The sequence below is a fragment of the Podarcis tiliguerta genome (assembly GCF_965153285.1).
Source record: "Podarcis tiliguerta genome assembly, chromosome: 8".
NCBI lineage: Eukaryota > Metazoa > Chordata > Lepidosauria > Squamata > Lacertidae > Podarcis > Podarcis tiliguerta.
This window is the reverse complement of record NC_139541.1, coordinates 83141061-83158236: the sequence shown is the minus strand read 5'-3', so window position 1 is coordinate 83158236 and position 17176 is coordinate 83141061. Positions and strand designations below refer to the sequence as shown.

The following is a 17176-nucleotide window of genomic DNA, read 5'->3' as shown; positions in this document are numbered from 1 at the left end:
ACCACCGCTTGAGGCTTTGTTGGGCTGCTGGCTGGGCTTTCTGCCTTTGGCTCGGAGGGGCTCAGAAGCTGAACATACCTGCGCTCTAAAAATCCCTTATTTTGGCTGCTGATCCCTTATTTTCGAGGCTGCTGGTCCCTTATTTTCAAATCTGTAAGTTGACAGCTATGAAACTTGCCCACCCCTCCAAGGCCTCAGCTGAGAATGTCAACATCTCAGTTATGAATGAATAAAACTTTATTTGCATAGCCAACAGGCCATAGCATCGGACATCTCAGTTATCTCATCTACGCCCTACACAACCACGAAAGACCAGGTTGTCATGGCACTCCGGGGTTTTTTACAAATAAAATATTTGCTCTGCAAAGGGTTGCTTGAAAATGACTCAGCCAATTCAGTCCCAGGTGAAACTAAGGCTGCTTCCGGATGCCACAACTGTTGTGGGTTGGGATTCAGTCACATGCCGGCAGATTCAGGTGAGGCAGTGTTTACAGGGGTCTTGCGCCACAAACCCCTCTTCCCTGCAAAGACCTGACTTTTTGCCGTAAGGAAAGAGACGGGGAAATCCACTGGGAAGTGTGGAATTTCTCTTGCTTTGATGCAACGTAGGTAAACTGTGGAACTCCCACTGACAAGAGGCTGTGATAGCCACCAGTTTAAGGTAAAGGTAAAGGGACCTTTTTTAGGGAGGCGCTGTGGGTTAAACCACAGAGCCTAGGACTTGCCGATCAGAAGGTCGGTGGTTCGAATCCCCGCGACGGGGTGAGCTCCTATTGCTCGGTCCCTGCTCCTGCCAACCTAGCAGTTCGAAAGCACATCAAAGCGCAAGTAGATAAATAGGTACCACTCCGGCAGGAAGATAAACGGCATTTCCATGCGCTGCTCTGGTTCGCCAGAAGCGGCTTTGTCATGCTGGCCACATGACCTGGAAGCTGTACTCCGGCTCCCTCGGCCAATAAAGCGAGATGAGCGCCGCAACCCCAGAGTCGATCACGACTGGACCTAATGGTTCGGACCTTCAAAGGTTGCGGCACTCATCTCGCTTTATTGGCCGAGGGAGCCGGCCTACAGCTTCCAGGTCATGTGGCCGCTTCTTGCGAAACCAGAGCAGCTCATGGAAAAGCCGTTTACCTTCCCGCCAGAGCAGTACCTATTTATCTACTTGCACTTTGATGTGCTTTTGAACTGCTAGGTTGGCAGGAGCAGGGACCGAGTAATGGGAGCTCACCCTGTCACAGGGATTCAAACCGCCGACCTTCTGATTGGCAAGTCCTAGGCTCTGTGGTTTAACCCACAGCACCACCCACGTCCCTTAGCCACCAGTTTAGATGGCCACCAGTTTAGTTGTCTTTAAAATAGGATGGGACAAATTCACGGTGCAATTGGCCTGATCCAGCGGCCAGGGTCTTGTTATGGAACCTCCAGTTGCAGAGGCAGTCTATCAAGATTCCCAGGTCACTGCAAGAAGAGGTGGCTGGACTAAATGGCCCAACCCAGCAGCCTCTCCTTACGTCTTTACGTTCTTGTATCCTTAACAGCATCTAACCCCGCCCCCTGCCCAAAAATCAGAATGAGTGTTCCACAAACTGGCCACCTGGAAGTGCTCTGAATACCAAGATGCAGAAAGGGAGTTGGTCCACGGCTGGCAGAAGCCGGTTCCAGTGGCATAGCGTGGGTTGCCAGTGCCCGGGACCACGCATTCAACCGCCTAACAGTGTCCGAGTCGCCCAGGAGATTGCAGCCACAAAGGTAAGAAAAGAAGAGTCATTTTCTGGAGAGGCCACTTCCAGACCCACATGGAGAAGCTGTTTCAACTGAGAACAGGGAAGGAAGAGCACACCTGTATTGAGGCACTGCTGGGTGTTGAAATTTTGCAGCCGCTAACCATTCTGCACCCGGGGCAACCGCCCCTGTGCCCCACCTCCATGCTACACCACTGGCTGGCCCCTTATAAGTCACGGCACCAAATGTCCCAACCAGCCCATCGCTGGGGCAGCAAACACCAGACCAGCAGGTCAACTGGGAGCAAAACCTGCCCTTTCCTGCTGGTGAGATCCTGCGCTCCTGCCACAGCCCTCCTGCTGCTGAAGACATGCCCATCTCGGCCTGGAGGAGGCAATTGCAAGGACCAACCAAGCTCTCAGCCCTTGGAGGGAGGGAGTCCTTTATTAGTAAATGCTTACACCGACTTCTTGAGAAAGAGCACACCTGAGATTACCCGACCTAATATTTCTGCTGGGCAGGGCAAGAATGTGGAGGAGCAAGGGGAATGTGGGCATGATCCCAGTCTGCAGTTTCCAGAAAGCAATAAAGGCTCTCTGAGGGAAGGAATTCGTACCCCCAAGCAGTAGTTGGGCAGAGGGTCCCGGGAGCCATTGTCACGTTACAGAGTGTTTTGGGGTGCTTTTCTCAAGATTGGCAAGGTCCCTTTAAAATGTCGCTGCCTGGGTGAGCTCCTGGCAAGCTGGGGTGTGTAATGCGGGCCTGCACCAGATTAACCCCACCATTTTGAAAATGAAAGCCGCTCACGCCCCGACTTGTGCCTGCCCCACCTCAGGCATGCAAAGCTGCATAGGCACCCCTGGAACTGCCTGCCACTGAGTCAGGCCAATTGAGCATCTAGTCCAAGTCTCTCTTTTCCTGCATGGGGGTGGGCACATTCAGAGCCCTGCTTCTGCATCTTGCACTGTGCTAAGAAAATGCCCAGCCCTCCCCACCCCCTGCAAAAGATCCAGCTATAGGTTCCAGCTATAGGTAAAGAAAGCCACCTGGGCTACGGTTGGCAAGGAGGGCCGTGCCTTCCCCAAGGTGGCGCCCCCAGAAACACTGGAAGAGCCTCACCCCGCCAGGGAAGGCTGTTCTGGGGAGAATGGGGGGGGCAGGCGGCAAGAGGGGCAGCTCAGCGGGGGACAATGCGGCATCTGTAGGGGCGGGGGACGTTCCCTGTGCCGCTGGACAGGGGCGAGAGGTCCAGCTCCTCGCGGGGGCAGGTGGGCTGGAAGGTGAAGCGCTGGAGGAGTTTGGCGAGATACAGGAACAGCTCCATGCGCGCCAAACCTTCACCCAGGCACAAGCGTTTCCCTGAGGGGAGAAAATAAACAAGCCAGTCAGCAGTTCCTTCGAGGCTTTGCATTCATGAGCAAGAGTTTCAGCATCTAAAATTCTATACATAAACTGCTCTCTAGCGTATGGTTACCAGACGTCCCCGTTTTCTGGGGACAGTCCCCGGATTTACAAATATGTCCCTGGACAAATTCCACCTCCAGAATGTCCCTGGATTTCATTAATCTTTAACGAAAGGCCCATATTGCATTTCTTGGCCCAGAAGATTCTGTTGCTCAACCCTAATTGCTCAAGGTCATACCTCTTCTCGGATTAAACGGACTCACCCTTCTCTTCTAGATTTCACCCTGTTTTGGCAGCACTAGAAAGTTGTTGTGATGCCGCCCAGGGTGGCTGGGGCAACCCAGTAAGATGTGTGGGTATAAATAGCGAGATTATCATTATGGAATGGGACGCAGTGGCGTAGCATGGGTTGTCAGCACCCGGGGCAAGGCAAGTAATTTGCGCCCCCCCCCCCCCGCTGCACTGTCCCTCCCCCAGATAGTCCCTCGCTCTCTCTCCGCACCGCACGCCTGGCACCCTCCCCTCCACAGTGGGCGGCGACCCGGCGGCTCGGATCGGATTCGCACAGCCAGCACTGCAGTGAGAGAGAGTGAGTGAGCCAGGTAGGGGCAGAGAGCTGCGATTGCGAGTGCGCCCCCCCCCCCCAGATGTTGCGCCCGGTGCGGCCGGCCCCCCTGCACCCCCCACGCTACGCCGCTGATGGGACGTCCCTACTTTCATTAGAGAAATGTTGGAGTATGGTTACCAGATGTCCCCGTTTCCCAGGGACAGTCCCCGGATTTACAAATCTGTCCCCAGACAAAATCCGTTCCCGGAATGTCCCCGGATTTCATTATAGTCCCCGGATTTATATTTGAAGTGTTGTAGATTTATTAGTAGGGAATGAATGTTGCGTGATGGGTTCAACGGCACAAGACACATCATATGGGGACTTCCGGCGAGGCAAAATGGCGGGCGCCGTGGCAGCGGGCATCTCCTGAAGCCAGCCATCACAGAGCAGGAATTCTAACGGGCTCTTGGATACCCCATAAGGGGAAAAGGGCAGTTTTTGTCTACAACACAATCCAGGGGGGCAATACGAGGGCCCATTCCTTACACCTCCCCGCTCCCCACTGCCTATCTTGCCACCCCCCGACTAGGAACTCACCAGCAGAAAAGGGCATGAAGGCATCGCTTCGGCGGAAGCCGCCATTCTCGTCCAGGAAGTGGGTAGGGTCAAAAGCTTCCGGGTTCTTGAACTGGGTGGGATCTTTGTGGACAGAGTGAAGAAGAGGCATGATGTTGGTGCCCTGTTGGGGGGGGGGAGGGGAGAAGCAAGTTGGCGAGGCCAGAAACGCCCCAGAATGTTGGCTCCCATCCTTGTAGGGCCACGCCAGGCGCCGAGAGCACCGTCATACCACTTTGACTGCTGCTCTTGCCGCCTCCCCTGAAAAGGACTACAGAGCTGGGAAATGCTCCTGAAAATCCGTTGCTGGTTTTCCCATATCAGACATCTGGTTGCCACTGTGAGAGCCACTGGCCTGATCCAGACCCTCCAAGTGTCCCTATTTTCTAGGGACGTCCCTGATTTAGAGAGGCCATCCCGATTTCTGATTTGATCCCGGAATGTCCCACTTTTCCTTACGATGTCCCTATTTCCGTTGGAAGGTATGGAGTTATCCAACCCCCAAGCCATCTGAAGGCAATCCTGTATAGGGAAGTTTTTTAAAGGTTTCATGTTTTATGTTTTTATATCTGGGGCAACCCAATCAGATGCTTGGAGTATAAATAGTAAAATTATTAGTATGGAATGGGACGTCCCTATTTTCATCAGAGAAATGTTGGAGGGTAATGCTGATCCAAGCAGCCTGCTCTTACGTTCTTAATTTATTATTTATACCCCGCCCATCTGGCTGAGTTTCCCCAGCCACTCTAGGCAGCTCCCAATCAAATGTTAAAAACAGTACAGCATTAATTATTAAAAACTTCCCTAAACAGGGCTGCCTTCAGATGTCTTTTAAAGATAAGATAGCTGCTTATTTCCTTCACATATACAGTGGTGCCCCGCAAGACAAATGCCTCGCAAGATGGAAAACCCGCTAGACGAAAGGGTTTTCTGTTTTTCGATGAGCTTCACAGGACGAATTTCCCTATGGGCTTGCTTCGCAAGACGAAAATGTCTTGTGAGTCTTGAGATTTTTTTTCGCTCCCCACCCCCTTTTTCTAAGCCGCTAAACCGCTAATAGCCTTTTAGCAGCTAATCCGCTAATCCCTTAAGCCTTTAATAGCCGCTAATAGCCGCTAAACCGCTAATAGCACTAATCCGCTAAGCCGCTAATAGGGTTGCTTCGCAAGACGAAAAAACCGCTAGACGAAGAGACTCGCAGAACGAATTAATTTCGTCTTGCGAGGCTACCCCTGCCTTGGGAGGCCCTGCTGCTGCTACCAGAGCTCTCCACCGCCTTTCTCTAGAGGAGAGCTCTTTCTCTCCAGGAGCTACCCTGGAATGGCACAAAGGCTCAGAATTTCACCGTACTCAAGATGGGAAACAGAGTTCAAAACGAGAGCACTTTCTTTAGAAAGGGGGGGTTTCTCCTCAGCCTCTCATGAAACAGCAGCCCCATGCAGAACCATCTCCAAGCCACAACCATGACCTGAGAAACGAACAGAAGGATGCCGGACTTTGCGTGAACACAGCCAGAACCAATCAGAAAGCCATCCCCATCCCACCATCAGCAGCCCAAAGATAGACTTCCCATCCCTTGGGAAGGGGGGATTTTTTATTCCCAAGCACCTTTGGGAGCACAAAGCCACGGAAGTGAGTGTCCTTGGTCACAGCATGGGGGACCCCCAGGGGGATGAGATCAACGAATCTCTGGATCTCGTGGATCACGGCGTCCGTGTATGGCATCTTCGCCCGGTCCTCAGTCGATGGGTTGCGGTGAGGACCAATGACCTTGCTGATCTCTTCTTGGACCTTGGCTGTGGACATAATAATAATAATAATAATAATAATAATAATAATAATAATAAATTTTATTTATACCCCGCCCTCCCCAGCCAAAGCTGGGCTCAGGGCGGCTAACAACAAGCAAAATAATCCAACATTCTAAAAACCTTTCATTATAAAAATTAATTAAAATCAAATTGATGGCAACCATTAAGCAAGATTCTGTGCAGATTGCCAGAGGAGGGGGTCAGGCTGCGCCCTGACCAAAGGCCTGGTGGAACAGCTCTGTCTTACAGGCCCTGCGGAAAGATGTCAGGTCCCGCAGGGCCCTAGTCTCTTGTGACAGAGCGTTCCACCAGATTGGAGCTGCGGCCGAGAAGGCCCTGGCTCTAGTTGAGGCCAGCCTAACCTCTCTGTGGCCTGGGACCTTCAGAATGTTTTTATTTGCAGACCGTAAGTTCCTCTGTGGGACATACCAGGAGAGGCGGTCCCGTAGGTACGAGGGTCCTATATAAAATATATTTATAACTTGCGCATCTGGAATTGGCAGTGAAATGTTAAGCCATAAACCGTTGAGTTGCGATGAAGGCATTGGCAAAAGTAACACTAAAACCAAGCTGTAAAACAGTAAAGCTTAACCATAAAACTGAAGACCCAGTTGGGGCTGCCACTGCCAACTTACCTGAAGCTTCCCTAGCTCTACTGTTGCATCATCATCATTATTGTTGTTGTTGTTAATATTATCATCATTATCATCAATTTCATTTGTATACTGCCCTCTACCTACAGGTCTCAGGGAGGTCCACAGGATAAAATCACAATATAAAAACACGAAATACATAATGAAAATGAAAACAACCCAATACCTCCCCTTTGTTAAGATAGCAACTGTTTCACCAATGGTTTGTCCATTATTTTATATGATTTATGCTGTATTTGTGATGTTCTATTATGTCCTGTCGTGTTACTGCTATTTATTGCTTGTAAGCTGCTTTAGAAAGCACTGCTAATAACAAGGCCAGTGGAAGTGATGGTATTCCAGCTGAACTATTTAAAATTTTAAAAGATGATGCTGTTAAGGTGCTACACTCAATATGCTAGCAAATTTGGAAAACTCAGCAGTGGCCAGAGGATTGGAGAAGATCAGTCTACATCCCAATCCCAAAGAAGGGCAGTGCCAAAGAATGCTCCAACTACCGCACAATTGCACTCATTTCACACGCTAGCAAGGTTATGCTTAAAATTCTACAAGGAAGGCTCAAGCAGTATGTGGACCGAGAACTCCCAGAAGTGCAAGCTGGATTTCGAAGGGGCAGAGGAACCAGAGACCAAATTGCAAACATGCGCTGGATTATGGAGAAAGCTACAGAGTTCCAGAAAGACGTCTACTTCTGCTTCATTGACTATGCAAAAGCCATTGACTGTGTCGACCACAGCAAACTATGGCAAGTTCTTAAAGAAATGGGAGTGCCTGATCACCTCATCTGTCTCCTGAGAAATCTCTATGTGGGACAAGAAGCTACAGTTAGAACTGGATATGGAACAACTGATTGGTTCAAAATTGGGAAAGGAGTGCGGCAAGGCTGTATATTGTCTCCCTGCTTATTTAACTTATATGCAGAATTCATCATGCGAAAGGCTGGGCTGGATGAATCCCAAGCTGGAATTAAGATCGCTGGAAGAAATATCAATAACCTCAGATATGCAGATGACACAACCTTGATGGCAGAAAGTGAGGAGGAATTAAAGAACCTTTTAATGAGGGTGAAAGAGGAGAGCGCAAAATATGGTTTGAAGCTCAACATCAAAAAAACAAAGATCATGGCCACTGGGCCCATCACCTCCTGGCAAAGAGAAGGGGAAGAAATGGAGGCAGTGAGAGATTTTACTTTCTTGGGCTCCATGATCACTGCAGATGGTGACAGCAGTCACAAAATTAAGAGACGCCTGCTTCTTGGGAGGAAAGCAATGGCAAACCTAGACAGCATTTTAAAAAGTAGAGACATCACCTTGCCAACAAAGGTCCATATAGTTAAAGCCATGGTCTTCCCAGTAGTGATGTATGGAAGTGAGAGCTGGACCATAAAGAAGGCTGATCGCCGAAGAATTGATGCTTTTGAATTATGGTGCTGGAGGAGACTCTTGAGAGTCCCATGGACTGCAAGAAGATCAAACGTATCCATTCTGAAGGAAATCAGCCCTGAGTGCTCACTGGAAGGACAGATCATGAAGCTGAGACTCCAATACTTTGGCCACCTCAGGAGAAGAGAAGACTCCCTGGAAAAGACCCTGATGTTGGGAAAGATGGAGGGCACAAGGAGAAGGGGACGACAGAGGACGAGATTGTTGGACACTGTTCTCGAAGCTACAAACATGAGTCTGACCAAACTGTGGGAGGCAGTGGAAGACAGGAGTGCCTGGCGTGCTCTGGTCCAGGGGGTCATGAAGAGTCTCCTCCAGCACCATAATTCAAAAGCATCCATTCTTTGGCGATCAGCCTTCTTTATGGTCCAGCTCTCACTTCCATACAGCACTTGAGATCTTAGAAACCCTAACACTGTGTGCGTGTCGAGTTATGTGTATGTATATTATCAGCATCATGCGTGTGGCATGTGATAGGCAGCGTGGCATAATGGTTCAAGTGTTGGACTAGGACCTGGGTTCTTGAACCAAGGTTCAAATTCCCACCCCTTCCCTGGGTGACTTTGGCTGCCAGTCACCGCCTCTCAGCCTAGCTGTGATGGCCTGGGACTCGGAACCAGAGGAAACTCAGTCCGCACCGGATCCTTTCCCTCAGGCATCACCTGAACCAAGTCTGGGGCCTGATCCTGAAGAGTCCCAGTCTGCACAGGTTCCCCTGCAACAAACCCCAGCTGGGCTGAGTCAGGGGCCTGAGCCTGCCCTGGCTCCCGATGTGAGGATTCCCTCATTGCCTCCAGCTGGGCCATCACTTACAGCTGCTCCACTACTGGTTGGGTCACGGGAGGCTGAGGTGGCCTCTGGGTCTAGTCACCCACCGATGTCTCCAGAGCTGCAGAGACTGAGGTCTGAGAGAAGGAGAGACCCTCAGTACAGTGGTACCTCGGGTTAAGTACTTAATTCGTTCTGGAGGTCCGTTCTTAACCTGAAACTGTTCTTAAACTGAAACACCACTTTAGCTAATGGGGCCTCCTGCTGCCGCCGCGCCACCAGAGAACAATTTCTGCTCTCATCCTGAAGCAAAGTTCTTAACCCGAGGTAATATTTCTGGGTTAGCGGAGTCTGTAACCCGAAGCATCCGTAACCTGAAGTGTATGTAATCCGAGGTACCACTGTACTCGCAGGAGGAGTGTTCGCCTTTGGGCGAAACAGGGAGGCGAGTCACTGGCGGATCAGGACCGGCCACTACCCCGACAAAGATAAAAGGCTGTCGGACCCTGCCCCAGGTTAACATTGCTGTATGCCAGATCCTGCCTGAGATTCTGTACCTGTCCTTGCCTGGTTTCCTGCCTTGGCCCTGTCGGACTGACTCCTAGTGGAACCTTCAGATTCTGGACCGGTCCTGGACTGTGTTTCACGGGTTCCCCCCAGACCCAGCACACTAGTCTACCTCACAGGGTTGTTGTGAGGATAAATTGGGGAGGAAGACAACCGTGTGCTCATCCACCTTGAAAGAAGGTGGGGTGTGAACATGGTCAATGGACATCAATGATCAAAGCACCTGAGGGGCCTTCCCAGCTCACCTGCGACCTCCGGGTGCTTCATGAGGATGAGGATCCCATAGCGAAGGGTGGTGCTGACGGTCTCCGTTCCCCCAAAGAAAAGGTTGTGGGTGGTCATGACAAGCGTGTTGGTGTGGAAGTGGCTGAGGGGGTCCTTCTTTTCCTGCGGAGAGAGGTGGAGATGCCCGGGGCATGAGTCTTACACAAAGGGACAAGGCGCGGGGTGTTTTCCAGCTCTCTGTGACCTCACCAATCGAGTTGGGACCTCGCCCTGCTAGACTTGCACGTATTTCCTGTGAAATATAATCGCCTGGGCTTTGGACCCCGGAGGTGTTTCCTCCTCCATGGCAGGAAACTCCTATTAAACTCAATCTGCTAGATCTTTATGCGCCCCCTTGCCCAGATTGTCCGGAGCTTTGGGCTGGGTTGTCACCAATATGCTGGTGACACCCAGCTCTATCTGCTGATGGATGGCCATACCGACTCAGCCCCGGACACACTGACCAGATGCTTGGAAGCTGTGGCTGGATGGTTTCGTGGGAGTCAATTGAAACTAAATCCTTCGAAGACAGAGGTCCTCTGGCTGGGTTGGGATGGCATGGGGATGAGGGACCAACTCCCTTCTCTTGAGGGGGCCTAATTAGTGCCATTGCCTTCCGTTAAGAGTTTGGGTGTAATCCTTGACGCCTCCCTTTCCATGGAGGCACAGGGTACAGTAACAGCCAAGGCAACATTTTATTATTGATTGTAAGCCGCCCTGAGCCGGGTCTTGGCTGGGTAGGGCAAGGTATAAATAAAAATTATTATTATTATTATTATTATTATAGGTTGGCAGCTGGCATAATCTGGCCGTCTTGCCTTCATTGCTGGCTGTTCCTCTCCGTCTTGGGATGCCTCGGGGAGGAAGATTGGATGGACTGCAATGGAGCATAGCTGTCAAGTGTCCCTTATTTGAAGGGACAGTCCCTTATTCCAGCGCCATGTCCCGCTGCTGTCCCTTATTGATGGATGTCCCTTAAATGTCCCTTAAATGATGTCCCTTAAATTTCAAAGGAAGCAGGTCCTCTCCCTCCCTGCCGGCCAGTTGGAGCAAGGCTCCAACTGTGTTGCTTGGCTGTGTTGCTCACCCACTAAGAAGTCTAAGAACGACTGGGGGGTGGAGCTTGCATGCCTTGTGTGTGGCTAGTTAATGCAAGCTGAGGGGGGTTTTGAATGCTGGACGCCATTTTGTTGCACGTGCTGCTGCAAACTTTGCAGTGCAAAGCCAGGCTGGGGAGCCATCTTAAGTTGAGGCTGCATAGGCCTTGTGGTGCATGTGATTCAGATTCTATTCAGTTGAACCCCTGGTTACAAAATTGGTTGGACAGTGTTCTCGTAGCTACCAGCATGAGTTTGACCAGACTGCAGGAGGACAGGAAGACTGGAGTGCCTGGAACCTGGGAGGCTGCAGGTCCCTTATTTTGGCTGCTGGTCCCTTATTTTCAAGGCTGCCGGTCCCTTATTTTCAAATCTGTAAGTTGACAGCTATGCAATGGAGGGAGCCTCGCTGTTTCCAAGAGGGAGGAAGTCACAGACCAGCAAATTCGGGTTGCACAATTAAAGCTGATTTAGCCAATTTAGGTTGCACGATTAAGGCTGATTTAGCAACAAACAAACACACACAAAACATTCCAGACTTTAAAAAGTAAATATTCTGCTTACTTGACAGGAGGCACCTCTCATTTGTTTGTGATCTATAATACCTGGCAAATGAGCTTGAAAGATATGTGAGCTGTCTAACGAAAGCAGGTGCCAGCGGTGTCTAACTTTTGACACTTTATGAAAGCGTATTTATTCACACACCCCAGGGCCTTTGCTGTCATGTACCACCTATAAATCATTTTCATTAGATTTTCTCTTAGGGCATTACATGCCGTGAATTTCATACCTGTGGTCCATAGCTGTTCCCAGTCAGCCATCATTATGTTATGTCCAACATCTTGTGCCCATTTAATCATAGCTGATTTCACCATTTCATCCTGAGTATTCCATTTCAACAGCAAGTTATACATTTTTGACAGATTTTTAATTTTTGGCTCTAACAATTCTGTTTCCAGTTTTGATTTTTCCACCTGGAAACCAACTTTTTTGTCCAAATTGTATGCCTCCATTATTTGATAGTAATGGAGCCAATCTCGCACTTTATTTTTCAATTTTTCAAAGCTCTGCAATTTTATTCTGTCTCCATCTTGTTCCAAAATTTCCCAATATTTCGGCCATTTGGCCTCCATATTGAGTTTGCCTAAGGCTTTCTGAGTTACACACATTCCTCTGAAGCGATAGTTTGCAGCGGTTGCGGCGCACAGTTGAACTGTGGAACTGCCTGCCACAGGAGGCAATGATGGTCAGCAACTTGCGTGGCATTAAAAGAGGACTGGACAAATTCATGGAGGAAGAGAGGGCTGTCTGTGACTCCTGGCCAGAACGGCTCTGCTCTGTTTCCGCAGTTGGAGGCAGCAAAGCTACAGAATCTCAGTTGCTGGAAACCCCAGGGGGGGAGAGGCTCTTGTGGTCGGATTCTGCTTGTGGGCTCCCCTTTCGGGCGTCTGCTAAAGAAGGCTGGGCTAGAGGGACCCTTGGCCTGATCCGCCAGGCTCTTCTTATGTCCTTGTTTGTTGCCTTTTAATCTTTGCAGCCGTAATACGCTTTTCACTCATCATTAAGGGTTTATTTCCTTTGTGATTTGCATCTGTTGAATATTACATTGATCCTACTTGTTGTTCGTCCTTCCCAAGAGAGGGATTTCAGGGCAGGTGTGGCACCTGAGCTTTGCAAATGGTGCTGCACAACACACACACACCCCTTTTTGGACATGTCCCAAATCCAGGGCTTACCTGGGACGGGGCTCAGGTTACCCCACACCTGCCCCTGTCTCGGCCTCCACCGAAAGACGGAGATTATCTCCAAGGTGAGCAAACAGGCAGCAAGGCAAGGCCTCCATTGTCCATGCCAGAACACACCCTCGCCCTTTATGAAGCTACCAGGAAGCTGCCCTGATGCCCCCAGCCAGGAATGCCCCCTCTGCCCTTTCCCTGCCAGCCCCAGGTGAGAAGAAGCACGTAGACAAGGACTTAGCCCCTCCTCCGCCCCCCAAAGCCCAAGGGCTCACCTCTTGCATTTTGAGCAGGAAGCTATCGATGAAGTCGCGAGGGCAGCTGGGGTCGAAGGTCGCCTGGTGCTCCTTGACCATCTCCAGAATGAAGAGGCGCAACTTCTCAAAATTGGCGAAAAGTTGCTTGTGAGGTCCGGGCAGGTAGCGCAGGATGTGGGGGAAAGTGTTGTACAACTGGGGAGGGAGGAGAAGACGAAAGGTGGAAGGCCCCGACCCTGCAAGTACTCGCTTGTGCGAGAGGGCAAGTGTTTCAGGGAGAGTCTGCCTTCCACAATCCAGCTTAAAAACAAAATCCCCAGGCATGTCAAAATGGGGAAGCAGAGATGTTTTTGAGAAATGAATGAATGAATCGAGACATGCCATTCTGTCTGAAGAGACTTGCTTCCACTTTGCTGAGAAAATACACAAGGTTCTGCATTGCAAGCTTTGAATATTTATGATAAACAGAACCAGACATCAAGATTCACTGGTGTGTATACTTGGCTACGAGTAATCACCAAAGAAAGGAAGGAAGGAAGGAAGGAAGAAAGAAAGGAAGGAAGAAAGGAAGAAGAAAGATCAAGGGTTCCTTGCCATAATGGCTATGTTCACCCGCCTCTGTCTGCCTCTGAATGCCACTATCTGGATATTGCAAGTGGAGAAAATGAGGCTCTCGCACTCAAGTCCTGCTTGTGGACTCCTTCCCCTCGGTGCACCCAGCTGGCCACTGTGGGGACGCCGGGCTAGAGGGGACCCCTTGGGCCTGATCCAGCTGCCAGGCTCGCCTGGCTTTCTGCCTTCCCAAGAGATGGGGACTCACCTGGGCACAAGGTGAGCTGAAGATGCGGAAGTTGTCATTCATCAGTCCCACCAAAGTCAAGAATTTCTTGTCCTCGTAGTCAAACCGGTCCCCGAAAACGATGGAGCAGATGACATTGGAGACGGCGTGGCCGAGGGTGAGGGTGAGGTCAGAGGGCTCTCCTGCAAAAGGGACAGGTGGAAAGGCCAGAACTTCACAGGTGTGTGTGGCCCCGCCCAACCCCACCTGCCCCAAGGAACGGCAAGCGCACCTTTGGTCTTTGCCAGCTCTTGCACCAGGTACTGGGCCTCCTCCTGGATCCGTTCCTCAATGCTGCGCTTCCCCATCCCAAAATTGCGCAGCGTGTGTATCGCAAAGCGGCGCAAGACCTTCCATTTCTCCCCTTGAGACAAGGAAATCCCTATGGGGGGAGGAGAGAAGACATTGGCTAGAGACATCGCTCAACAAGATAGCAATGGCTGGAGCCCTTAAGAGTGTGGGCAGTGCCAGGCATAGCTGTCAACTTTCAGATTTGAAAATAAGGGATCAGCAGCCTCACCTGTCCCGGGGACAGTCTACGGGATATCTAACAATCCGGGATAGCAGTGGGAAACGGCGCTGGAATAAGGGAATTTCCCGCAAAAAAGGGAAGGTTGACAGCTATGGTACCAGGGCTGCAGAAGTAGATCCATTATTATTATTATTATTATTATTATTATTATTATTATTATTATTATTTTAAGACAAGGTGAGCCCATCCAGCCCAGCAGGTACCTCCAGGTTGCCCTCAGGCAGCACACAAAGCCAACAGCTCACTCCCACTTTCGCTCTCCAAAGCAAATGGCATGCAGAGGTAGACTGCCTCTACACATGGAGGTGCCACAGAGTCGCCACAATCACGCCTCTCCTCCAGCACCTTGAATTTCTCCATTCCTTTTCTGAAGTCATCTAAGCCAGTGTCACGTGGTGTCATTTCTCATAGGGGAACAGCTAGCTTGCGAGGGGCGTGAGATGTCATGTGTGTGACGTTGTGACGTCCTGAGTCTCACACTTGAGCATGATGCCTCACTCTCTAAGCTGGGCAGAAGCGTCCTGGGCTTTGTAAAGAAGGTGCCAGGGCTCTGGCAGGATGCTGGAGACCTGCTGCCTCTGTCCAAAAGCCGGGTGGGATTTGGGAAGATGGCAGGATGGATTCTGGACCCATAAGAGTCTCGTTCCGCCCTCCCTAAACAGGGCAGAAGCTTCCCGGGCTTTGGGAAGGAGGCACCAGGGGGAAATTTAGGGGAATAGCCTAGTCCTCTAAGTCCAATGACCGCACGCCCCTGATCTAAGCTATTTGCCGTCACTACATATTGGGGCGTCCTGAGGAACCAAAAACTCTGCCCTCCTCCCCCTTCATTTTATATAGAACTATAGTTGGAAGGGACCCTAAGGGGACATCCAGTCCAACCCCCTGCAATTCAGGAATCTCAACTAGACCATACATGACAGGTGGCCATCCAACCTTTGGTTAAATGTCTCCAAGGAAGGACAGTCTACCACAGGGGTGGGCAAACTTTTTCAGCAGGGGGCCGGTCCACTGTCCCTCAGACCTTGTGGGGGGCCGGACTATATTTTGAAAAAAATATAAATGAATTCCTATGCCCCACAAATAACCCAGAGATGCATTTTAAATAAAAGGACACATTCTACTCATGCAAAAACACGCTGATTCCTGGACTGTCCACGGGCCGGATTTAGAAGGCTGGATAGACATCTGACTTTAAGAAGACATCTGAAGGCAGCCCTGTTTAGGGAAGTTTTTAATGTTTAATGCCATATTGTGTTTTTAATATCCTGTTGGAAGCTGCCCAGAGTGGCTGGGGAGACCCGGCCAGATAGGCAGGGTAAAAGTATAATAATAATAATAATAATAATAATAATAATAATAATAAAATTGCAGCAGATAACAAACTTCCTCCATCTTGCACAGGACAACCTTTCGATGTAAAGAGGCTGTCCTGTTCCTGTCACCTGTCAATCTTCTCTTCTCCAGGTTAAACATGCCCAACTCTGATCATGCCGCCTATGTTTTTGCCCAAACTGAGAAACATTAGAGGCTTTCTCCAAAAGAGGTGTTCAGACCGAATCTCCTCGCCCTTTCCTGCCCCTTCTCCATCCTTGCCCCTCTCTTTTTAGGAATTAACACACACACACACCCGCTCAGACACACCCACCCCACCTGCAAGCGGAGGAAGCAGGCAGGCTCACCATCCCCTCGGGTGAAGTCGAAAATCACCGGCAAGTCTCCGCGGGCACTGAACTCCTCGGCTTGGTCCACCAGGGCCTCCTTCACCACTTGGTACCCGCAGAGAACCACAAAGGGCTGAGAGCCCAGGTAGATGGTGTAGATAGATCCATAGCGCTGGCTGAGCTGGAGGCAGAGGGAGAAAGGGGGGGGAGGGAACCACGGGGTGCAGAGAGGACGTCCAGATGTAAGAAGAGCCTGCTGGATCAGGCCCAAGGGGGCCCGGCTGGTCCAGCATCCAGTTCCCACAGGGGCCAGCCAGCAGGATTCGAACTCAGGTTTGCGCCTCCCTTAGCCTCTTCTCAATTGCAAACAGGTGTCTTCCTAAAGGATTGCAGCAGCATTTAGCTGACCCCCCACCCCAAGGGGCTGACCTTACCTCCAACATTGACTTCACCGTGTTCTTCATGTCCAGCAGGAGCAGATTGCCCACGATGGGGAGCGGCCGAGGTCCTGGGGGAAGACCCTTGCCCTGCCTGCTCCCTTTGAAGAACATCACCAGGCAGGCGATGCAGATAGCCAGAAGGGCGGCCGTGGCTGCGCTGAACTCCATGCCAGCCTCCTTGCCCAACTCAGAACTAAGTTCCTGGTCGGGCTTGGGCTCAGATGCCAGCCTGCCTCGTTCCTGGTGTGCCCACAAAACCTGATCCATGGAGACGGAGGCGGGCACAGCCGACAATAGAACCGAGTGGCAATTGCATAATTCCACACCGAGGGGGACCAGAGCTCGAGCTGTTCACAGCGGAGAGTCGCAACTGTTCTTGGCGTTTTACTTTTGGGACGCAATCAAACAACACCCCCCCCCCCCCAGATCAAACGTAGCAACAATAAGGAGGGGGGAGGGTTTGTTTCGTCTGGTTAATTAAATCCGTTTATGTAAGATGAGAGTTGGTAGAATTTGGAATTGCATAATATTTCTAACTGGTAAATTTGTCTGTAACCCACCTAAGAAGTCAGTTTGCACTTTCTGCTCCTCCTGCCTCGATCTTCTTTTCCCCATTTTTTACAAATTAATATACAGTATATCACCATTTTAGATTGGGGGCATTTATAGATTTATAAAAAATAAGAAAAGGGGTTTATCTGAAAGCCTTTCCGCCTTTTTTCCTTTTTTCTGTCTTCTTTGGGATTTATTTTTAAAATAAACTCTTCTTATTACTAGGTTTAGAACAATCTTGTGGGTGGGGTTTTTTTCTGACTATCA

The 17176-nt window shown here is 50.4% G+C and overlaps 1 protein-coding gene across 1 annotated transcript; it reads right to left on the bottom strand.

Moving 5' to 3' along the window:
• Positions 1 to 2147: 2147 nt before the first annotated feature.
• LOC310684387 (cytochrome P450 2F5-like) lies at positions 2148 to 16843 on the bottom strand. The gene is made up of 9 exons (XM_083455469.1): positions 16352 to 16843; positions 15936 to 16098; positions 13957 to 14106; positions 13707 to 13867; positions 12905 to 13081; positions 9778 to 9919; positions 5900 to 6087; positions 4274 to 4415; positions 2148 to 3081 (listed from the first exon to the last, which is right to left on the bottom strand). Exons 1-9 carry the CDS (start codon positions 16622 to 16624, stop codon positions 2900 to 2902), a joined length of 1578 nt encoding a protein of 525 aa, XP_083311595.1. The 5' UTR covers positions 16625 to 16843; the 3' UTR covers positions 2148 to 2899.
• Positions 16844 to 17176: the final 333 nt, after the last annotated feature.

Bases quoted from the DNA above. Each gene is read 5' to 3' on its own strand.
- LOC310684387 (XM_083455469.1), bottom strand. From the start codon at position 16,624: ATGGATCAGGTTTTGTGGGCACACCAGGAACGAGGCAGGCTGGCATCT. The intron at 16,099-16,351 runs GTAAGGTCAGCC...CTCTGCCTCCAG, and splicing joins CGGTGAAGTCAATGTTGGAG to CTCAGCCAGCGCTATGGATC. The intron at 9,920-12,904 runs GTGAGCCCTTGG...CTCTCTCCGCAG, and splicing joins TCCTGCTCAAAATGCAAGAG to GAAAAGAAGGACCCCCTCAG.